Here is a 24445-nt window from a genome sequence, read left to right as displayed (position 1 = left end):
CGGCACAATATTAAAGATGACATTACGTTATGACAATTCACCTTCCAGTCGATTCTGACATATGCTTGTTTATATTTTACTATAATAATAATCAACGTTACTTTACCTCAACATCTAATCAAATTTGTATTTAAACAATAAAATCACGTTCAAACAGAAGCGGGCACGAGACATATTTCAGAATATGCTTTAATTGGATGTGATTGACAATGCACACCTACCTCGTTAAGTGGCTGGGATTTGACCAATCAGAATCCACCAGGTGTGACCATTTAAGCACCACCGCAGCAACAAGTGGAGGTTGCAAAGGTTTTGCCACGCCACATTTGTTTTCTATTGGGGTCCACATGGCTCGCCTGTGGCTGCTTTCGGTCCTGACTTGGGGTCTTCTGGTTTCGGGATGGGAGCAGGAAGATGAAACGTCACTTTCTGAAGAACCGGAAACCGAGACGTTGGATGAAGGCAGTAACGGCAATGAATACGACAAAGGCGTTTTTTCTGATTCGGAGGAAGTGGAAACGTTGAACCCCGAGCCCGCGAAGGAGGGCGAAGCACCACCCAATGGGACCCAGGAGGAATCCGCTGAGTCTTCTCCGAGGGTGTGGACCAGCACCACCAACCCGAGTCGCGCCGGACTCCGAGTCACATGTGAGGATGAAGGCTTCGGGATTGTTCTTCCAGCCGCTCCGTTAAGCAGCAGCGTGAAAGTTTGGAGTAGGTTCTCGTTCCATATCGAAATTGGCATCGCTAGTCCCAGCAGTGGAAAGTTTTGAAATCACTATAGTGGAAATATTGTATGTTATAATTCAGCCCTTTCTGTAGGTTCTGAGAACCCGCGACCTGTCGCTCACGATCAATGTGGTCTCAACGTCACCCGCGTGGACAACACCCTAACCGTTCCGTTTACCGGATGCCGTGCGGGGGATGTAAGTCATCTGTTGTCATTTAAATCCAAATGAATGGAGCCTGATGCCAAATGCCTTCCAGAGCGACAACTACAGCCTGCAACTAATGTACGAGGATGAGCTTGGTGAGGCCCAAGTCGCCACGGTGGCGTGCCACCCGGGTCCCGAGTCCACCCCTGGCCCCGAGTCCACCCCTGGCCCATCGCATCGCGCCGGTGCCGCAAAGTGCCGCACGCCGTCACCGCCGCAAGCGCCACCAAGGGCACAACGTGAGTGCTAAGTGACACGGCGTATGACATCGTGCTGTTACTGGTACTAAAAATGAGCCCATGTCAAGTGTTTATTTTATTATTATTTTTATTTCCTTTTAAACAAAAGCCATATTATAGGAATGGAGTTTTTTTTATTTAAGAATGTAGTACAATTATTATTATTTTTATAATACAGTAAATGCATCTTTTCCAGCATTTTAATATTACAAAAAAAAGCTGTATTTTTTTTAAATGCGCTAAATTATGACATAGTTCCTTCTATTTTCATAAGATACCTGCATAGTCGTGGTTTGGCTTTTGCAATTTCACCTATTTACAGATTTGTTTTTGGGAAACTGCCCTCCGTTATTTGATGGAAAAACAAATATTTTTGCTGGTTTTGGTTGTTTTTTTTTAGCTCAGGCTAAAGCAAAGTTATTAAAAGTAAACCAAATAGTATTGATTTGGCGCCATCTTGTGGCCAAAGAACTGTCAATTTGAATTTGAAGCTTTGCTCATAGAAATATATGAATTGTAAAATTCCGAAACCACTCTTAGTGCCTATGTTTATAATATTTAGGGTTGCACATAATTGTGTTTGAGTTGTATTAGGGGTGCTTGTAAAAATATCTTTCTTCTAAGGGGTTCTGAACCCAGAAGGTTTGAACACCCCTGATGAAATATTTTGACTTCAGACTGTGCCGTCGCCCCTGAAGAGCAGCTGCCTTGTGGCGATTATGGAATTTTGCCCGTCCACTGTGTGGGCTTGGGATGCTGTGTGGATCCAACTTCGTATGAATGCTTCTATCCAATGGATGGTAACATTTTTTTAATTAATATTTTTGTGACACAAAAAAGGTTCTCGCCCATTAACTTAAAATTGTTCTCGCAGAGTGCACGGTAGATCTTCATTTTGTTTTCATCATCCGCTCCACATACGCCTCCATGCCTTTGGACCCCACCCAGTTGGTGATTCCCGGAACCGACTGCAAACCTGTTGTGGTGAATGCCAACTTTGCCATCTTTAAGTTCAAAGTATCTGAATGTGGTACACGTACATATGTAAGTTGGCACTCATAGGTGCATATAGTAAAGTCAGGTTGTATATTGCGTTCTAGTGCCTCAAGACTTGGCAATTCACTTTCAGGACATTGGCATGACAAGGTTCTACCTGGCTGAAGTCCAGACTCTCGTCCAAGCTCTCAGCCTCAAATACGGCATCATCACAAGAACGGACCCATTAAGGTTCTCTATATGACACCTTTTTGTGATACGACAAAATTTAGAGCAATTTATTTTTATTTTTTTTAATCTTGTCTTTTCAATTTTAGGTTCCTGGTAGAGTGTCGCTACGGTTCGGCTGCTCACGACCACCAACCGTTCGCCAGCGTCGGCTACATGGTGAAGATCCCAAGTCGCAACCTGCCGACGTCCATCCTCTCTGTTGGGTTGTACGGCGTTCAATTGAGGATTGCCACAGGTCTGATATCCCACTTGTTGAAAAACACAAAACGCCGATTAAATTGCGGCTTCTACTGTATGTAACTGAAGAAGTGAACACCTGTAGACACAGGTGATATTAGGGGTGGGAATCTTTGAATGTCTCCCGATTCCGATTTTTGGGTGCGCGCTTCGATTCAGAATCGATTTTTGATTCAAAACAATTTGATTGCCAATGATTTTTGCTTCAATCTATAGATGTGCAAGGGGATTGTAATGATCTACTCCAGTCTGACTCGCTAATGCTAATTAGCGCGCTACTCGCGGCACTTTTATCACTCAAAAGAACGGCTCCACGCTGCAAAAAAACAACAACTTTTATTGGAATAACTTGATCGTGACTTTTTTCCTTCTACTCTCTAATGTGGCTACAACTTAACCGTGTATTAGACCGCGTGGAACCACACTGCTCCCCAAGTGGCCAAAGCGGGTACAGCATGGATAGCGCTCTAAACAAAGGCAAGACCGTATAAAATAATTTAAATAAAATCGATTTTGGGACATTTAAAATCGATTCTGAATCGCACTAAATTAGAATCTTTTTTTTTTATTTTTTTTTTATTTATTTATTTTAACACATCCCTAGGTGATATATCACACTTGTCAAAACAGCAGTCAATTGTGAAATGTATCTAATGTCTAAGTGAAAAGTTCTTGACCCGAGTGGTTCAATATCACACTAACATCCTTGAATATGAAGTTTAGAGCTTGGCTGTTTAAATTCTGTACGTAATTTCAAACAGACGAGACCTTTTCTACCTTCCTGCCTGCTTTCCCGACATTGCGGTACATCTTGGGCAAACCCGTGTATTTGGAACTGAGACTGTTGTCTCCCAAACCCAAAGCGACCATTTTGGTCAAGTACTGTCTGGCGTTCCCTCGCTCGGCAAAGAATGCCCTGGTGCTCGTTTACGAAGGGTAAGCCATCATCTCAACATTTTTTTTTCTTTTGTTCTTATTTGTGCTGTCTTACAAGGTATGTCATGTTGCTCACTGTAGGTGTGCCAATCCTTATGACCCAAACGTGGCCATTTTGCAAGTGAGCAATTTGCCCCAAAATCGCCATCAGAGACGTTTTGTGGTTAAGGCGTTCCAGTTTATGGATGTTAAAACTAAGAGGTACCTCGATGAGCAAGTGAGTATCTGGAAAGATGGAGTTCTATATCCAGTTCACTGAATTGTCTTACGAGTACTGTTATGTACATGGACCAAAAAGTTATCTAGGATATTGATCAAAAGATGTAATGGCTTTTCATACGTAACTTTATTCTGTACGACATATATATGGTCCCCACAGATCCACTTATTGTGCTCTTCAGAGGTTTGCAGGTCGGACGAGAAGACTTGTGAAGAGCGCTGCTTTGATGGAAAAGTGAGATTTTAAACAGCACATTGGTGTCATGGTATAAATATCTGAATGTTTTGTTTTTTTTGTAATGTTTTTGAAGGTACCATAACGACTCACAGCCTGTGGACAAACCTAACATATTTTATTGTATATTAAACAGACTGCCAATTGTATCCTGTTGTGCATTTATTTGTCCTTAAGTCATGCCTCAAAACAAGATCACAAGATGATACATGTCATTTATAATAAAAATTTTATTATAAGACAGAATGCAATTTTATACCTTTTATGTATGTCATATATTAACATTGCAATGCCCTCGTATACGGTTTAAGGATGACTCAATCATCTGATCACTCAAAGCTGCTATTGGCCACAACTCGTGCCCATGCAGTCACTCCACACACCTTACATCTGGAATGTTTTTGTTACTTTGCGCTGCTGTACTTTAAAAACATCACAGACACGCTCAACCGAAAATGGTTGCAAAGCATGCTGGGAAGAGTGTGTGGCTCCGCCACGAATAAATGGCGTTGCAGCACTAGCTCGCGTGAGCTTTTGTGTGTGTTATTGGATTGGTTTACAAAATAACAGAATACGCCATAGAAAAGTGCATGTAAGCAGAAAAAGAAGCATTTTCTCAAGGACGTAATTTATCATTTACAAGTCATGATCGTACAAACGTAAAAAATAAATAAGTATTTCTATTTATTACTGAATTTAGTGTTTAGATAAAAATTAAAGCAGTATACACTTTGCTTCTAATTACAATTTAAAACAACGCATAAGAGAAACCCACAATCCTTTGCGGCACAGACGCGTAAAATAAATAGTCGGGCATAATTTAAGATTTTAATTTGAAAATTAAAAATTAATAATTTTTTTAGCATTTCCACATTGTTTAAGTCGGTAACTCGTATCAATTATGACCGTAAACAAAATGTTTACAGTCCTCACATAATTCATGTAAAGACTCACGGGGTGTAAGAATAAAGTGGAGAGTGCTGAACAAAATTAGTTACATTTCAAATGGTCCCTTTTACTATATTAGACGTTTGGACTGTTTGTTGTAAACTCTGATCATTTATCCATTTTGAACCGGAATTAATGAATTAAAAATTGTATTCACTTTTCCCTAACTAAATGAACTAATATTTATGTCCGTAATCAAAAACTAATATTTTTTTTCCCATATATATATATATATTTTTTTTTTTATATACTATACTTCATCCTGTGAGGAAACTTAAATATTGTTTCTATATGTCGCAGCTTCCAGGCGGGGAGGAGATCCCGCTGCCTCCAATCATCCTGGGACACCTGGGCTCGAACCCGGGCAAGAAGACGGTGTGCATCTACGGCCACCTTAATGTCCAGCCCGCCGCCATTGACGACGGCTGGGACACGGAGCCGTTCACCCTGGTGGAGAAAGATGGTGAGCATGCAGAGATGCTTTCAGTTTCCAGATGATTCCGTTATGTTTCGAAATGAGATTCTGGAATTTCCCAGCCATTGCTTTCACTTTCTGGAATGTTTTTGTTACTTTGCGCTGCTGTACTTTAAAAACATCACAGACACGCTCAACCGAAAATGGTTGCAAAGCATGCTGGGAAGAGTGTGTGGCTCCGCCACGAATGAATGGCGTTGCAGCACTAGCTCGCGTGAGCTTTTGTGTGTGTTATTGGATTGGTTTACAAAATAACAGAATACGCCATAGAAAAGTGCATGTAAGCAGAAAAAGAAGCATTTTCTCAAGGACGTAATTTATCATTTACAAGTCATGATCGTACAAACGTAAAAAATAAATAAATAAGTATTTCTATTTATTACTGAATTTAGTGTTTAGATAAAAATTAAAGCAGTATACACTTTGCTTCTAATTACAATTTAAAACAACGCATAAGAGAAACCCACAATCCTTTGCGGCACAGACGCGTAAAATAAATAGTCGGGCATAATTTAAGATTTAAATTTTATACCACCTTTGCCCTTTTTCACCCTCTCTGTATTATTTCACTGATTGTACAAGTACAACTTTTTCTTTTTTTCTTTTTTTAAAAAGACATAAGTACCCGGAAGCGTTGGTCAGGTGGCGAGTCACGTGAATAAATCGTCGCTACGAGTCACAGTGAGTTGGAAATTGTTGCATTAAATCTCAGTGTGCGTTAATTTAATACGTGGGCCAACCGTGTCATTGCTATGTATTTTAAAGGAAATGTTTTTTTCTGCTTTTTCTAATGTACTGATCGTGGCGTGAACGTGGCTAGCTACTTGTCGTCCAACGATGTACTGTAAACTCTGAAATAGGATCGGTGAAAATACAACACCTAAACAATTCAAGCAATGTTGGCTAAAACTAATGCTGAACGACCCTTAAAATCTCGTGAGACTCCTTTGCATTAACGCAAGGCAAGTTATGTATTGCGCCATTCATTCATACACAGGGCGAATCCGTAATGCTTTCCAGCGGTAGGAAAAAGAACGATTGAGTGAAAATCAACAACATAAAAGCAGCGTAAACGAAAGATGCAACAAAACAATTTAAAGCCAAAGCCACTGAAGTCATATCTTCAATTGTAACCGATACCGTTTTTTTTTTTGTGCTACAGTTGAGCGTAGAAATAGAATGCTGATTCATGCTGTTTGCTTCTTGCACCCAAAGAGGCCTGGAAGTCTTACGAGGAACGTCAATGTCTTAAATATACAACGCGTACCAAAATTGCTCATATTGGAGATTGAGAGAAAACTCAAGATGATCCTAAAATGCACTTTCCAGGTGAACTTAATTTGAACTTCAAACTTTTGAATCCACAACCAATTCAATGTTTCAGTGCATTTCGTGCTGTGTTGACACAAACTGTATCTCCATGCCAAATCAACATAATACTAAATACTTTAAATTTGCAACCACAAGTTTTTATTATTTAAATTTGCATCTTTTGTGATGCGGCGTCCAAGTTGAGTTGTGAAGCTACAAAATCTAGTCCCCTGTGCTGTCAGCAAGAGCAAGTAGGTGGAGTTATTCCACCGCACCCGCTCATAAAGCAGCGCTGGGCTGGAAGTTGCCTCACACCATTTTCCTTCTGTCAAACCCACTCAGCTCCTTCCAGCCAGACAAAATGGCTCATCTTCCGACTCTTTTCCAGTATGTGGATGAACACCAGGAGCTTTACGTGCAGGTAAGACTCCGCTTTAGGAGTCATTTCTATCAACAGATATTGTTCTCAGGGGCCATTTCATACGTTATGCATTATAAGAATTTGTGAGTACTGTAATATATTTTTGAGACATTTAAATGTAAATGTCTGAGCTTTTAACTTTTTTTTTACTCTCGAATTGCCCTCGACCAGCGCCTGGCAGAATGGGTGGGCATCCAGAGCGTCTCTGCTTGGCCGGAGAAGCGCGGCGAGATCAAGAAGATGATGCAAATGGCTGCCAAGGACATTGAGCGGCTGGGTGGCACAGTGGAGATGGTGGACATCGGACAGCAGAAGGTGAGGGAAGAATGGAAAGCGCTTTTATCCTGCTTGCTCCCATATACTAGTATATTGTATTTGATCTTTTAACTAGCATTTCCACATTGTTTAAGTCGGTAACTCGTATCAATTATGACCGTAAACAAAATGTTTACAGTCCTCACATAATTCATGTAAAGACTCACGGGGTGTAAGAATAAAGTGGAGAGTGCTGAACAAAATTAGTTACATTTCAAATGGTCCCTTTTACTATATTAGACGTTTGGACTGTTTGTTGTAAACTCTGATCATTTATCCATTTTGAACCGGAATTAATGAATTAAAAATTGTATTCACTTTTCCCTAACTAAATGAACTAATATTTATGTCCGTAATCAAAAACTAATATTTTTTTTCCCATATATATATATATATATTTTTTTTTTTTTTTATATACTATACTTCATCCTGTGAGGAAACTTAAATATTGTTTCTATATGTCGCAGCTTCCAGGCGGGGAGGAGATCCCGCTGCCTCCAATCATCCTGGGACACCTGGGCTCGAACCCGGGCAAGAAGACGGTGTGCATCTACGGCCACCTTGATGTCCAGCCCGCCGCCATTGACGACGGCTGGGACACGGAGCCGTTCACCCTGGTGGAGAAAGATGGTGAGCATGCAGAGATGCTTTCAGTTTCCAGATGATTCCGTTATGTTTTGAAATGAGATTCTGGAATTTCCCAGCCATTGCTTTCACTTTCTGAGTATGTGCATGCTCTGCAGACACACCTGTAATTGAGAAGTCAACATGCTTGAGGTGAAACTGTCAGCTATTTGTCCGTTACATTTACTGTTTGTGTCTTTTTGGTGCATAGTAGGCGTTTTGATCATTATTGCTCCATTCAATGCCATGCGGTGCAGCTTTTATCAGCCAATCCTATCACTGTTCACGCTCGTTTCCAAAGTCCTTTTCCATGTCATCATGCATTATCAGGCAGCCTTTTTCTTTTTTTTTTCTTTTTTTAAACTCTGCTCTATTTTGCTTTAATTTCTTTTTAACCCTACAACTTAAGCACATCAAGATTTCCCTGAAATGTTATTAGTATTAATAGTAGTATAACTCCGCGTTCACTTGGCATGAATCTTAGTATATATTCTTGAATATTAAACCTCCAAAGTCACAATTGTGGCGATCAGTCAGCTGACTGAAAGCAGCGTCTCCACTTCCTCTTCCTGTCGTGTCCATCCTGCCTGTTCAGCATTTATTTTGCATAACTCATGTATGCTACTATAAAAGAAAAAAAATCTAGTCAAGAAAATGGCTTCAACTAAAGAATTTTATTCAACTATATAAAGTTAGACTAGCTTGAAAATTAAAACTTTTTTTTCTTTTTTCAGGAAAAATGTATGGAAGAGGCTCCACTGATGACAAGGGTCCAGTGCTCGCTTGGTTTAACTGCATTGAAGCCTACCAGAAGATCCAGCAGGTGAACTAAAGTCCTTTGTCAACAGCTTGATTGCTTATTGTCCATTTCAGGAGCTTGTCTGTCCAAAGGTCTCCATGCAAAATTGCTTCTTCCTGCAGCTATTTAACTCATTCACTGCCATCAATTCAGATTGTTAAACTTTTTTTTTTTATTGATCACATGATTTCACTAATTAACTTTTAATTACAAATTTTATGTCTGTTCTAAATCTACAATAAAAAAAAATCTAGGTTTTCATACTCCTGTGGAAAAAAAATGTTGAATAGAAATAGTTCAAATTAATTTTGGACGTTTATAGCCGTTAATGGCAGTGAATGAATAAAAAAAAATAATAATAAAAATTCGTGGCGTCAGGCGATTAAAATTGTAATCGTAATTAATCGCATGACTTCACTAGTTAACTCATGATTAATCACAATTTTTTTAGCTGAAAATCTAGGTTTTCATACTCTTGTTAGCAAGTGTGGGGAAAAAAAGTAAAACTAATCGAAATAGTTCAAATACATTTTTGACGTTTATAGCTGTTAATGGCAGTGAATGAATTAAAAAAAAAAGATTTAATTAAAAAAAAAAATGTTATCGCATGACTTCACTAATTAACTCACGATTAATCACAAACGTTATGTCTATTCTAAATGTACAGTAAAAAAAAAAGTATAGGTTTTCATACTCTTGTTAACAAAAGTGGAAAAAAATGTTGAATATAAATAGTTCAAATTAATTTGACGTTTTTAGCCGTCAATGGCAGTAAATGAGTTAATAATTAAACTCACTCACATCACCTCATTTGTTCCTTCTACCACCTTTCTTTTGTTTTAATTGCACCTAATCGTCCCTTGGCAGGAGCTTCCCATCAACATCAAGTTCTGCTTCGAGGGCATGGAGGAGTCGGGATCCGAAGGCCTGGACGAACTGGTCTTCGCGCGCAAGGACAGCTTCTTCAAGGACGTGGACTACGTGTGCATCTCGGACAACTACTGGCTGGGCAAGACCAAACCTTGCATCACTTACGGCCTGAGAGGAATCTGCTACTTTTTCATCGAGGTGGACATCTTGAGTTTTTGGACACTTTTACATATTGGTAACAACCGTTAATGAGAACAACATTGACGCTACTTTCAAAGGTGGACGGCTGTGAGAAGGACCTTCACTCGGGCGTGTTTGGCGGCTCTGTTCACGAGGCCATGACGGACCTCATCACACTTATGGGCAAGTGGGAGCGCATTTAGGGAGGTTTTGTATCTCCGTTTTCCACAAATTTATATATTTTTTTTTCTCGTCTGTCTTTCAACAGGCTCCCTGGTGGACAGGAAGGGGAAGATCTTGATTCCTGGCATGTACGACGACGTGGCTCCTCTGACCGATGACGAGAGGCAACTTTACGAGAAGATCGAGTTTGACTTGGAGGAATACTGCAAAGATGTCGGAGTCGGACAGCTTCTACACAGCACTAAGGTAAGCCAAGGCGGGCGTGGTGGGTGAAAATGAAGCTACAGCGCATGTGTTGAATTTTTGTCTTTTTTTCCTCGCAGGAGGAAATCCTAATGCACCGCTGGAGGTACCCCTCGCTTTCTCTGCATGGCATCGAGGGGGCTTTCTCCGATGTGGGCGCCAAGACGGTTATCCCCCGCAAAGTCAACGGCAAATTCTCCATTCGCCTGGTGCCCGACATGGACCCCAAAGTTGTGGAGAAGAAGGTAAGACCACAAATAGTTAAATGACAATAATATCCAGTATAATGTACACTCAAATAAAATATTGAATTAAAATGCAATAAGTTCAATACTTTACAGTAAAAATAAATTTAAATAAACTACAATACTTTAAATTAAATTAAAATAACCTAATTCATAATAAAAATACAATACATACATTGAAATTGAATGTATTAAAAGATAAAATAAAAAAAGTAAAAATCAGTACTATAACTTTAATTTAGCATAAGCTATATAAAATAAGCTAATTGAAAGTAAATAAAAATAAGATAACTCAAAATGAAATACATTAAACTAATTTGAACATAAACTATATAAAATAAGCTAATTTAAAGTAAATAAAAATCAAATAACTCAAAATGAAATATGTTAAAACAAATTATAATAAAATATTTTAACACAAAAAAGTGAAATTAAAATAATTGCAGGCAAGAGAATAATAATATTTTTTTTCATTTATTGACATTAAATAATAAAATGCAATAAATTATATTTGCTAATTGAAAATAAAAATACAATCAATTAAATATCCTTACAATATAATTGTATAATATATAATAAAAAAAATCTTTAGATTGCAAAGTTTCAATAAAATATAGAACCATACAATTAAATAAAACATTTAAAAAATAATTTAAAATACAATAAAATGTAGTATAATAAAAGGAAATAAAAAAGCATTTTAAATTTAAACAAAATATTTAATACATTGAATTAAAATATAATAAATTACCCCTCAAATTATATATCACACGGTACAATTAAAATAAAATAATGTTGAAGTTAGTAGTAAATTTGAATACAATTAATTAAATCATATCAAAAAATTATTCCTTCATTCAAGCAAATTTATATAAAATGCAATCAAATGTAATGAAATGAAACTAAACTTAAAAAAAAAAACTCAGCCTTTTGCTAGTCATCATGGAACTTTGTGGTTTGCCACAAGTGTCTGCCTGTGCAAACCTAAAAATAAAACCTGCTAATACCCTTTCAGGAAGTAGATGTCGCTCACAGTTAGGAAAATAAAAGAAAAAAAAACTGCATACGTAGTGAATTTTTTAGAACTTAGTCAGATTTAAACAGCTGACTCACTCATCATGATGATCACGCATTCTAAATCGCCAGCTAAACATCAAGCCAGTCAGTATTTCTGCGTCTTATGTGTTTTCATTCATCACAATGGTGATTTTGGTTTTCAGGTGATTGACTATCTGCAACAGAAGTTTGCTGAACTCGAGAGCCCTAACAAGCTGAATGTGTACATGGGCCACGGTGCCAAAGCTTGGGTGTCCGACTTCAACCACCCGCACTACATGGCGGGTCGCAAAGCCATGAAGACGGGTATGCACCCCTTTTCAAATGCCAACTTTTTGTGATACAATAGAATGAGTAGTCGAATAATTTTTATTTCATTTTTGCATGACAGTCTTTGGCGTGGAACCGGACCTGACGCGCGAGGGCGGCAGTATCCCCGTCGCCCTGACCTTCCAGGAGGCGACTGGACGCAACGTCATGCTGCTTCCCGTCGGTTCCTCTGACGACGGGGCACACTCCCAGAATGAGAAACTCAACAGGTACTTATCTTAATTTGAGCCTTTTCTTCAGGCGACGTGAATCATCACTTTGTTCATTTTTCAGATCGAATTACATTCAGGGGATCAAGATGCTGGGCGCGTACTTCCACGAGGTGTCCCAACTGCAATAAATCTCATTGCCACTACCACTTGGACAGCTGCCGACTCTTCGATATCATTATGTAGGATATTGATAAGATTTCTCACTGCCTCACGATAATAAAAAACATATGCTTTGTTACTGTAGTCCCTGCTCATGTTTATCTCACTTGGTTCAGCATGGAATTATAAAAGATTAACGAAGGACCAAGGCCTTCTGTAAATAGCAAGCACCACTAGAATGAACATAATTGCCTGCGTTATTAATATAAACTGTTAATGTTTGACAAATTATGATTCCAAAACGGTATAAAAGTTCAAACTCACCTTGAAGTGCTTTTACTAATAGGTTACAATTTTTGGGGGCTGCCGGGGGAAAAAAATGCAAAAAAAACATAACTTCAACATAAGTGTGTAAATTTTAAATGATTAAGTAAAACGTCACACCATAACTATTGTATTGTCATTAGGCATTTTGATGCAAAAATATAATAATGAACGTGTGATCGGAAGTTTATCAGGAAGCAGATAAAACATTTCTTTAGGCAGGAGTTCCCAAAGAATGTGTTGTTTTTATGTTATTTTTATTTCGACTTAATTAAAGCGTTTTCTTTATTAAATGTAAAATCCCTTTATGCTATATTTTATATGTATGAATGTATAAAGTGAAACTCTGAGTCAACGTCCTACTGTAAATTAAATGTACGCGCTTAAAGTGTGACTGTCACTTTAAATAAATCCGCGTGGCTTTTGGAGCCCGGATATCCGCCTCATAATGATTGCCAAATTTGCCACGTACATCGCCATTACACATTTCACAACACTCACAACGTCTTAAAAAGCTTTTTAACCGGATAGACAGTACACAGAGTCTCCAAATTCCACATGAATCAAATAACTACATGCTTTAGACTGAGATAAATTATGCATTTTAATTGGAACATAAGTTTCAAGAAAGGGGGATAGACTCAACACTGGCAACACGAGCTGCCATTTTCCGGCGCGGGAAAATCGTAGCAAACACGGAAGCGCTTTGCCTGCTAGCTCGATGACATCATTATGCGCTACTACCACGCGTTTCCCCCTCACAAACTCTTATTAAACGCGTCTAATAAACAATGTTAACCTTCGCTGAACATCAACAAACCTCAACAAAGCCCATCTTTTAGTTCCGACTCAAATTTGTGGTTCTGTTATGGATCGCTACAACGAGGTGAAACTGTTGCTGAAAAGGTGGGAGCAGGGCTTTGTCAAGGAGCACAAGAGGAAACCCGTCAAGGTACACACATATTTTAATGCATTTACCTTTTAATGTGTGTTTATCTGCATGACTGTTTTATTAGTACAGTTAAATAAATGCTAACTATGTTTACACAAAATGTTCAGGAGGACATTGATGAAGCTTCACAGGAGACAAGAAGTAAGTGCACACGTAACATTTGACATTTAGTTTATTTGTAAAAAAAAAATTCAATTTAATATGTTACCGTTTTTCAGATTTATACAAAGAGTACCATAGTTTGAAACTGGCCAAAGAGAAAAGCAGCAGCAGCAGCGGTAATAACGATGCAACCAGAAATAACACTGAACAGTCTGGAACTGCACCTCAGAAGGTAATACCGTGATAATCCTAATGTATAAACAGCCCCAATGTATGTTAGGAAGTGATTTGGTGTAAAAGTGATTAAAGAGAAGTAGATTTGCAGGTTCTGTATATATTTTCTGCTGCGACGCAAAAAGAAAAAACAAATCCATCCAGAAAGAAATGTGAAGTATAATTATAATATAATTGTAATCAAACAAAATGTGTGACAGTATACTGTATGTCAACATGAGCAATGCATCGCCCTTATTGTGTTGTTTAGGACTGCTGGGGTTCCCATTTGAATCGCAGCGCATTACCAGCGTCTTCAACCAGGCCCCTTAGCGCCCTGGATAGAGACTCGCTGAAGGCCTCGGCACAATATTACGGCTTCAAGCTAAAGAACAACCTGGCGACACTGACTCACAAGGTAGCTCAAGTACGAAGCTGAGATTGTGTGGTTGATTGCGTCGTCAATATGTGCTTGTTGTCGTTACAGGAGAAACCCGTCTCGTTGAAAAAAGCTCGACGTGCGCCTGTGAACTCCTTAAAAAAAGATGCCCTAAGTGAACAGGAGAATAACACTGTCACCACGTCCACTGATGCAGAATCTGCCCACTTTTCACCAACGTGAAGGACTTTTATTTTTTTTTGCACTATGTGTCTTTATTCTTCACCTGTTCTCAATTTTAACAAATGGGGCAACTATTTTGCAGACAGGCGAAGCCGAGCCTGGGAGCCGTGGTCTCCAATAAACTCCCCCCAGTGGACCCTGAAGAACCTCTTGAGCCGTTTACGCCCATTCCAGAACCGTCCAAAGATTCTGTCAGTCCCGTTAGGACTCGGGTGTCTCCTATCTCCAGTGGAGATGTAGAAAATGACTTGGCGACTTCACACGGAGGTATTGGAACCACAGGTCTAGGAGGGCTTCGAATAACGACCACCACGGGAAGGCCTTCTCCCGCCAACCGGCTGAGCTTCGTAGACAGAAAGTGGCTGGAGAGATGTCAGGTTTTTGGTGAGCTGGTAGCTGAAGAGAAGCCTGGGGCAGGAAATCAGGAGGGGTGTCAGCCAAACGGGAAAGACGAGGAGAAGCGAGCGGATGAGAAAGACGCTGTGACCAACATTCCAGTAAATCCCACTTCACAAAAGAAGACAAATACTGAAGACCTGGCGCCACCGAAAGACGCCAGTGAGAGCCCTCCAAACATGAGTGGGAAGAAAAGAGGGCGAGGAGAGGTGATAGAGGAAGGAGGAGCCCAGAAAAGGAGGAAGAGGAAGACTGACGAGGAAAAAGATGATGGGGACGGAAAGAAGAAAAGACGAAGGAAGAAGGGAAAAGAGGATGCAGAGGTGGAGGAAGACAAAGCGACCAAGTCACCACAGAAGGTAGTCCAGTATAAAAACTGTTCATTTCCAAACTTTGCCCACAGTCCTAATAGCTATTATAAATACTGTCAAGGTTCCTCAAGAGAACCTGCTTGGAGAAATCCAGGAAGACTTTGGCACCAGGAGATCATATCATGCGCAGCCAACCCGAGCCAGGTAAGACTTTAATCACGTCCTCCAAATCCGAAGGTCAAATTCTTTTGTTTTGTCCCTTTTTTTCCAGAGGCGCCAAAGTTACAGAGGGCAACTTTGTGAAGATCAACCTGAAGAAGAAATCTCACGTCAAAGGATATGCGCTGCGAGGAATGGCTTTGCGTAAACAAGTACGTTTGTTATATAAAATTAAAAAAAAGTCAAGAAAAAAAATCATACAAAACAAAGAAATTGTGTATTTCTACTGAGTCATATCTATTTCTGTCAAATCCATTGGTTTAGATGTACATGCAGAAGTTCCAGCTGAAAGGCGAACGTTTCGGCGGCGCTGGTGGCTTTTTCGGTAGAGGCGGGCGAGGCGGCTTCCGCGGCGGCCATAGCCGCCAGGGCGACACCTGCTTCAAATGCGGTGGCACGGGACACTGGGCCGTCCACTGCAAGGGACCAGGTAGCAAAGCGGAAAACGTACGCTTTTTGGTTTTGTTGATACCAAGCTCTTTGTTTTTGCTTCGCAGCGCCGCCGCCTTCTGTTCGCGAGGAGCAGCCCGCGGAGGAAGAGGAGCCCTTCGAGCTGCCCACCCTGGAGGAGGTCGCCAGGGCGACGGGTACACTGCAGCCACAGCCGCAAGTTCCTGGTTTCAAAGAAGAACAAGAACCAGAGAACACCGGCACAGGCGAAGCTCTGCTCGACGTCATCCGTCCCGACTATGAGCGTCCGGCGCCTCCGCCGCCCGTCGAGCCGCTTTACAGCCTCACCGATGACGGCAAAGTTCAGGGTAATGAAATTGACTTTGACTGTATTGATTATTGTAAAACGATAACATACGTTTGCGTGTGTTCAGGGACGCCCGATGACGTCTCCGCCGCTCTCCGAGAACTCGGCTACAGCTCGTTCAGGGCAGGACAGGAGGAAGCCATCATGAGGATCTTGTCAGGTACATAAAGGCAAACAAAGCACAGGTCCTGCAAGATACATATATCAGAAATGTATTTTTATACAAAAATCTTGTCATTCTCCCTGCTGCTGCTCACCGGTCCCTCGGGATGGGTCAAATGCGGAGAATGAATTTCGCCCCACTTCGTTGGGTGTGACAATCAGCGGCACTTTAACTTAATAACCATTTTACAGCTATGTTTTAACATTGTATCAATTCAATTATTAGTCAATTCATTTGAAATAAAATAGATGTAAAATAATTTTACATAAAATGTTTCACATTTTTTAAATATTTTTTATTTCAATTATTGGTTATTTATAATTGTAAATAATACAATACAAGTTAAAAAAAAGAATAAATAAATGTAGATACATTTTGCATTTTTAAGACTAAATATCAGTAACTGAATATTAGTTTTTTATAAATGACACAAGAAAATATAATTACAAAATTAAATAAAAATACATGTACATTAAATTAATATTATTACATATAATAACATTACATGCATTTTTATTACAGGGCACATTTAACATTAATTATATTATAAAAATACAATTTAAAAAAACGAGAATTAATTTTATTGTATTTATTTCTTTGTTTGGCCTCTTCTGTCTATTTTAAAAGTCAAATTCGGACTAGGTTTGCCCACGACGGTATACTTAATGTTACTTCCGTGTGCACAGGTCTCTCCACTCTGGTGGTGTTGTCGACGGGGATGGGGAAGTCGCTTTGCTATCAGCTGCCGGCTTACTTATACGCCAAGCGGTCCAATTGCATCACTTTGGTCATCTCCCCGCTCGTCTCGCTCATGGATGACCAGGTGCGGCACCGTTAAATGACTACACAACATAGCCCTTTTTTTATCGAAGCCTTTTCAGGTAGCAAACTAAAAAACTGTCGCGACCGTGTTTGTCTAGCTGTCTGGCATTCCATCCAACCTGAAAGCAGCCTGCATCCATTCCAACATGACAATGAAACAGCGAGAAGCCGCGATACAAAAGGTAACAGACAGCAATTTTTGGCACCGTGATGTATTTGGATTACTGCGAATTTCTACTCAGGTGAAGGCGGGCCTGGTGTGCGTGCTGCTGCTCTCGCCCGAAGCGTTGGTTGGTGGCGGCGGCGGCAGTTCGGGATGCCTGCCCTCAGCGCAGGAGCTCCCCCCTGTGGCCTTCGCGTGCATCGACGAAGCCCACTGCGTGTCGGAATGGTCGCACAACTTCCGGCCGTGCTACCTCAGGCTTTGCAAAGTAAAAGACATATTTGATGTTTCGCTTGAGGATCACGTGACAATTGGTCTGTCATGTTTTCTTTTTGTAGGTGTTGAGGGAACGCTTGGGCGTGCGATGCTTGCTTGGGCTCACAGCCACGGCGACATTGTCGACAGCTTTGGACATCGCCCAACACTTGGACATCCACGACCAGGATGGCATCGGGGTCCGATCTGCCGCCGTGCCCGCCAACCTGCACCTTTCCGTGTCCACGGACCGAGAGAAAGATCAGGTACGACCGATCGGGTTTTTACCTTGGAGAGTTTCTGCTGATTTATAGCACTTTTTTTTTCTTTGTCCTTTTTTTTTTTTTTGTAGGCCCTGGTGTCCTTATTGAAAGGCGATCGTTTCGGCTGCCTGGACTCGGTCATCGTTTACTGCACCAGGAGGGAGGAGACAGCCCGTGTGGCTGCACTGCTCAGGACCTGCCTGCAGGGGGTGCTATTGAAAGAAAATAAGCATATCAGCAATAACCAAGTCAACCCAGTGGGGCAAAAGAAGAAAGAACTTGGTGAGGTTGAGTTGGAAATGGGTAACTTGAGGTGGCGGTTGATTTGAAGCTGTACTTTTTACTATTTGTCTTCCGCTAGCTCGTTTAGGCAGTGAACTATTTGGGCCTGAATTACCGGAAGTACTCCCAAGTACTAGCAATATTTTTACCTCATTTGCGCTATGATTTAGTGCCTGGTTCCTCACTCACTAATCTGGCAGCCATTTTGTGCAGCAAACTGAATGAGGGACAAGGCAGTTTAGTTTCAACCACCGGTCTGCCTTGTCTTTATTTTTCCAGCAAGGAAGAAGATTCGCAAACCTCTGAAGTGGCAGGCCGAGTCCTACCATGCCGGCCTCTCGGGGTCGGAACGCCGTCGGGTTCAGAACAACTTCATGTGCGGCGAGCTCCGGATCGTGGTAGCCACCGTGGCGTTTGGAATGGGCCTGGACAAATCTGACGTGCGTGGCATCATTCACTACAACATGCCTAAGGTGTGCAGAAGACTTCCCACACAGTAGTATGACAAAGTACTCGGCGTGTAAAGTGTACCCTGAGCGTGGCGTTATTCCCTCAGAGCTTCGAGAGTTACGTCCAAGAAATCGGGAGAGCGGGACGAGACGCAGAACCGGCCCACTGTCACCTCTTCCTTGATCCTGAAGTAAGGCTGCAATTGTAATTTAAAATTACAGACCACATTATTAGGCACACCCACACACACATTCAACTAATAAGTCAGCTTTTAGGTCATACTGTTTGAAAGATTGCGTTTACCAAATGTGTTTATTGATGTGGTTAATATTACGATTGGTTATTGTATTTAATACCAACATGAGATTCTTAGTATAGCAACAATAATTAAAATATATATTATCCATTCATCCATTTTCCGAACCACTTATTCCTTACAAGGGTCACTGGGTGTATATATAGTATATTATCATTTTTTATTTCATTTTATTAATTCAATTACAAATTTTTTATATAATTTTATTGCCTTCCTTTATTTTGTAATATTTATATGATGATTTTATTTGTTTGATCCATTTTAAATTTATTTTATCATTACTAATTTTCTAATTCGTTTTTATTTTATATATTTCAGCAGTTTCTATTTAGTACCGTTTTTTTTTTTTACGTTTTTTATTTAATTTGATAGTTTTACAATGTTTTTTTTACTTTAACTTTCTGTCTTTTTTGACTGATTTCTTCCATCATATTAGTTGTTCAATTACAATTTTTTCCCAACTTTTACTCCCTCATTTATTCATTAATAAAAATAAAAAAATAAGACATTTTATGTATGTCTTTTAAAGTTTAATCAAATTTTAATTAACTTTATTTGGTTTTTATTGTCGAAAAAATGTAAAAAATATTGCTAATGTTAGGGCAAATAATTATTAAAAAAAAACTATTAATATAATCGATAATGTACAAAACTAAAGTAAAATATATTTTTAATGTATTTGATTTTTTGATTTTATTATATTTAATGTTGTTTTTCATTTGATAATGATGATCTTATTTATTCATTATATATAACGGATGGATGTGTAATCAATCTTTATGTGTAGGGTATGGACCTCCACGAGCTACGGCGTCACATCTATTCCGACACAGTCGACTACTACACGGTGAAGCGGCTGGTCCAGAAAGTCTTCCCGCCGTGCAAATGTCAACAAATCCACCAGAAACAACAGCAACTGATCCAAGTAAATGCCTGCTTTTCGCGTGGACTGCCACACGCACGACACACGCGTCATACCCGATGCTTCTTGTCTCCAGGAGGATGTCGGTGATGCTGAGCTTTTGGAGATGATAGAGATGTGCGATCAGGAAAGCGGTGGCGACGCACCTGCGCAGCATTCCACAGATCATAAAAAGGACGATTCCAACACCTCAAAAGAAGTCAACATGGAGGTTGTGGCTGACCAAGAAATAGGAAGCTCCTTTGAGTGGCCCGTGGAACGAGTTTGTCATACTCACGAGAGAGCCGTCCCCATCCAGGAAACGGTTGAGAGTCTGGACATCACAGAAGAAGGTAACTGCACACTTCATTTTTACTGCCCGTCTAGGCAACGAACTAGGCCGGAATTACTTGCGCCTTCTGCAAGTTATTGCCAAATTAAGAGGATCCCATTTAACTTCTCTTGCTTTCAGATTTAGTGACGACACAGAATGTATTTTTTATTATTCCCGTCCTGATTCCTTTGGCATCCTCTTCAGTCAGCAAACGCATCAGAATTACTTGGACCTCCTATTGATTTCTGCCAAGTATTGAAATTAAATGTTTGCCCTTTATTTTTTTCAAAATGTAGCGACTATGCAAAAGCCTGTTTTTGCAGCAAACTAGTTAGGTCTAAATTACATAAGTTGTCTGATGGTTGCAAAATCTATTTTGCCTCTATTGCTTCAATATGTAGGGACTACACAACATAATGTACTTTTTGATAGTTGTCTTGATTGCTTCTGCAGCCCGTTTAGGCAGGAAATGAGTTAGGCCTGAAATATACGTAAATAACCTTTGCAGGTTGCTGCCAGATACAAAGCTCCATTTTGGCCTCTATTGCTTCAAGAGGTAGTAACTACACAACAACATAATTTTACTGTAGTCTCAATTCTTTCTGCAACCCATTTAGGCAGCAAACTCGTTGAGTCAAAAATGTTTTGCATCTCCTGGTTTTTGCCAGATAGTGAGGGTGATTTTTGCAGTTATTTCTTCAAGATGTACAGTGGTGAATATACAACAGAACATCCGCTGTCACTACCAATCACGACTTCTTCGACAGCCCGTTTAGGCGATACATGTATGGATTGTACATACTCTTGACGTGCATATGTTGTTTTTTTTTTGTATGTTTTTTTTCAGGTGTGGAGACACTGCTCTGCTATCTGGAGCTACATCCTCAGCGTTTTGTGGAGCTTCTCCACCCGACGCTGTCTGTGTGCAAAGTGAGCTGTTATGAAGGACCCAGACAGCTCAGAAAAATCACTAAAATGTAACCCCCCCCTTTCCCGCCCCCCTCCAAGTGACTCAACTTTCCACGTATTCATTACCCTATGGTGGTCAAAACTGAAAAACACTTGTCGGTTTGCAGCTGCCCGCCCGTTGCCGTGGTGCTGGCACGGAGGCGCATGGCCGGCGAGCGAGTGGAGTCGTGCGACCAGCTGGAGTTTGACGTGGTGGAGGTGGCCGACACGATGGGATGGCAGCTCCCATTGGTCAAGAGGGGACTCAGGCAGCTGCAGCGGAGCACCAGTAATGTTGTGTGGATGTGAATTTGTGTAATACCAGCGAATAGGAATGAATATCGCTTCACACTGTACTCGCTCTTTGTGTGTAGCTGGTGGGCGGAGTGGCGTCCTCGTGGAATTCTCTTCCCTGTCCTTCTACTTTCGCTCTTACGGCGACCTGAGCGACGAGGAACTGGACAAGGTGTGCCGCTTCCTGCATAAGCGCGTGCAGGATCGAGAGAGGTCGCAGCTCTACCAGCTGAGCGCCTGCTTCAAGGCCTTCAAAAGGTACACGTCTGCGTAATGTTTGGCAAAAAAGCTAGTCGGGCCTGAATTACTCGCACCCTCTGTTGGTCCCTGCCAAGTTCCGAAATCAATTTTTGACACCGATTGCTTCAAGTTGCTGCAAGTACACAAAATAAAATACTTTTACTGCCTGACTCGGTTACTTCAAAAGCGTGGCCTTCAAAAGCGTGCAGTCCTGCGTGGACGACTTGGACGAGGGGCGCAGTCTCCGGCTCAAGGACCTTCTGTCCGACTACTTTGATAAGCGGCGGGAAAGAGACTTCACCCTGGAACCATTGGAACCGGAGGACAGCCTGGACCAGTACAAGGTGGCAAAAAACACTATGCTGGTGTTTAATGCTCTGTGTTTTTATTAGGGGTGTCAGGCGGTTCAAATTTTTAATCGAAATGAATCGCATGACTTCAATAGTTAACTCACGATTAATCGCAAATTTTACATCTGTTCTAAATGTACAATAAAATATTTGTTTCAGTCATTTAATAATTTTTCATAAAATTGCGTAAAAATTATTATATATATATATATATATATATATATATGTTAATTTGCATTGAGGTCATTATCTGCCACTAGATGGCATAATTGCATTTGTAAGACGTTGGTGACACCTCAGTGCAGTTTTCTTTTCATATTAGAGCTTTAACACGAAGTAACTTGTGAAATTCTGCACATTATTAAAATGACCTCAGTCTCCACATATATATGCATTGTTATTACATTTATTACTGCTAAACGCTGACGTGTCTGCTGCGTCGCGACTGGAATTCCCCCAGTACAGGCTTTCCAAGTCGTTAATTGCGTGTTAAAAAACATTTGTGTCGTTAAAAGAACATTTTGAACACCCCTCATTTTTATTGCATTTTTCCGTGCAGCTCTTGGACTGGGAGAATCAGATCCGAGCGGACATAAGGAGCTTCCTATCCAACAGAAGTGATGAGAAGTTCTCGGGAAGAGCCGTTGCCCGAATCCTTCATGGCATCGGTGAGACATTACCATAAATGTAATGTGATATACTTTTTTTCCCCGTATTTGAAGAAAATTTCTTTTTTTTTTTTTTATTGGGATAATTCAACCAGTAACAACCACTAGATGGTGTCATAGAGTAAGGTGAAGACTTGTTGCAAAAAGTAACTCAGTGTTGTTTTGGCGGCAGGATAGACGGGAAGTCAATAAATGTACATTTTGTTCCATTTAAATGGTTGAATTTCTATTTGATAGGAAGTCCTTGCTACCCCGCCCAAACGTACGGCAGAGACAGACGCTACTGGCGGAAGTACATCCAGTTTGACTTCAACCAGCTCATCAAGTTGGCCACTCAGGAGATCATTCAATTTAAGTAAAACACACCCTGTGTTTTTATTGAAATTCTACATGTGTCGATGTGTTTCTTTCTATACGAATAAATTATATATATATATATTTTTTAAGGCTGCTGACTAACGCCCGCTGAATTTATTGACAACATGTCTGTTTTCCTTTAGTATGCATTTCTTTTATTAACTTAAAAGTTACGCAGCTAACCTTTGGTTACACAATCCAAATCAAAGGACTGCTTTCGTCGCTTTATTTACCCCAACACTTGAAACAAGGAAGAACAATGCTGTCTTTCCCAGAAATGTACCAATAAGAGCAACCTTAGCAAACCCACCATCATTAACTCCGAAGGCAAATATTGACCTGCATTAAAGCTGAGGAATTTCCTCTATTTCCTCATCGTTAATGTTTATTTAATCAATTTTCTTCCACAGTGAGGTTAAGGTTGACCTTTTTACATGCCTCAACAATTATTCCACAGTTGTTCCTGATCATGTAAAAAGAGTGAAATTCTGCACAGGACACCATTTGGACTTAAAGGTGCTTTAAAAAAAAAAATGCAGACACCAGCGATCCGTTCTCCTCAGTCAGCAGGTCTCGGTGCAATATTTGGGCTTACGGGCTCGGCGCACCAAAGCGTTCATTGTCATGTGTAAAGAGTATACATTATGTGTGTGATGAGTTGTCACTGGACTCTGGCCCTAATGAAGATGTTCACATAACCTCCAAGAGCAGATTAGATGAGGCTGATGATTATAAAAAATAAAATAAAAAAGTATTTACCATCAGCCAGTTTCTTTTATTTATTTATTTAAAAAAATATGAAGTTGAATGAATTATTAAGTAAAGCCATAAAAAAAAAAACTAGAATTAAATATATATCAAATATAAATTATAATTGGGGATCAGCGAGTACTGTATCGGGGCGATTCCCAGCCTTATTTCAAGGTATCGGTACTCGCGACGGTGGCCGATCCTCTTATGGCTATATTACAATCGGGAACTTGAAATTAATCATTAGTATACAGGCAACATAAAATTTCATGTAATTTTAAGTAAAAAGGCTATATTGGGATAGATGGGTTTTTCTTTAAAAAAAAAAGTGGGAGGGGGCGGGGCTGAATTGTATGTATTAAAAGTACTACTATTTGGTACTGGTACCGGTGACAACTCAAGAGTTGAGTGCTTGTACTGTTGTCTGTGTGAAAAAAGGGGTATCAGACATCTCTAATTATAATAAAGGTAATTGTCTCAAACAAATACAAATAAATGAATTCATTGGCAAGATTAAGTCACAGTGGCTGTAAAAATTATACACTGCATATAATTCTCAATTGCCATGTTTTTGTCATTATAAGATGATAGAAAGAAGACAATTTAAAACCTTTTTCCACCATTGAGTAACTATAACCTGTTCAAAAAATATAT

General features: G+C 40.1%; 3 protein-coding genes across 7 annotated transcripts; all 3 read left to right on the top strand.

The window, feature by feature from the left end:
- The first annotated feature begins 22 nt into the window (after positions 1–22).
- On the top strand, positions 23–4177 carry LOC147157812 (zona pellucida sperm-binding protein 1-like). Of its 3 annotated transcripts, XM_086061981.1 has the most exons (11): positions 23–714; positions 811–926; positions 988–1174; positions 1852–1974; positions 2049–2218; positions 2304–2401; positions 2488–2636; positions 3400–3574; positions 3656–3791; positions 3954–4028; positions 4105–4177. In XM_086061981.1, exons 1-11 carry the CDS (start codon positions 210–212, stop codon positions 4111–4113), a joined length of 1743 nt encoding a protein of 580 aa, XP_085918107.1. In that variant the 5' UTR covers positions 23–209; the 3' UTR covers positions 4114–4177. The 3 variants fall into 3 exon arrangements, with proteins under 3 accessions (XP_085918107.1, XP_085918108.1, XP_085918106.1); XM_086061982.1 differs by having other exon boundaries at positions 823–926; positions 3954–4177; XM_086061980.1 differs by having other exon boundaries at positions 3954–4177.
- Positions 4178–5362: 1185 nt separating this feature from the next.
- On the top strand, positions 5363–12483 carry cndp2 (carnosine dipeptidase 2). Of its 3 annotated transcripts, none has more exons than XM_086063430.1 (12): positions 5363–5439; positions 7105–7183; positions 7355–7498; positions 7966–8128; positions 8857–8945; positions 9789–9989; positions 10070–10154; positions 10240–10400; positions 10478–10642; positions 11863–12004; positions 12090–12237; positions 12302–12483. In XM_086063430.1, the coding sequence occupies exons 2-12, from the start codon at positions 7124–7126 to the stop codon at positions 12366–12368; spliced, it is 1425 nt and encodes a 474-aa protein (XP_085919556.1). In that variant the 5' UTR covers positions 5363–5439; positions 7105–7123; the 3' UTR covers positions 12369–12483. The 3 variants fall into 3 exon arrangements, with proteins under 3 accessions (XP_085919556.1, XP_085919554.1, XP_085919555.1); XM_086063428.1 differs by lacking the exon at positions 5363–5439 and adding an exon at positions 6067–6132; XM_086063429.1 differs by lacking the exon at positions 5363–5439 and adding an exon at positions 6139–7013.
- Positions 12484–13354: 871 nt separating this feature from the next.
- On the top strand, positions 13355–23751 carry recql4 (RecQ helicase-like 4). The gene is given in 26 exon segments (XM_086062803.1): positions 13355–13615; positions 13723–13756; positions 13834–13949; positions 14202–14348; positions 14418–14548; positions 14635–15307; positions 15381–15463; positions 15531–15630; positions 15743–15967; positions 15969–16236; positions 16303–16395; positions 17085–17221; positions 17319–17402; positions 17463–17651; positions 17722–17904; positions 17991–18183; positions 18463–18656; positions 18740–18823; positions 19737–19874; positions 19948–20203; positions 21032–21161; positions 21261–21421; positions 21507–21684; positions 21854–22010; positions 22576–22684; positions 22922–23751. Coding segments are annotated over 26 exon segments (4269 nt in total). The 5' UTR covers positions 13355–13531; the 3' UTR covers positions 23044–23751.
- Positions 23752–24445: the final 694 nt, after the last annotated feature.

The sequence above is a fragment of the Leptonotus elevatus genome, chromosome 19 (genome assembly GCF_054856555.1).
Source record: "Leptonotus elevatus isolate MCC_2025b chromosome 19, RoL_Lele_1.0, whole genome shotgun sequence".
NCBI classification, from domain to species: Eukaryota; Metazoa; Chordata; class Actinopteri; order Syngnathiformes; family Syngnathidae; genus Leptonotus; species Leptonotus elevatus.
The sequence above is the reverse complement of the archived record's forward strand: the minus strand, read 5'-3'. Positions and strand labels throughout refer to the sequence as shown.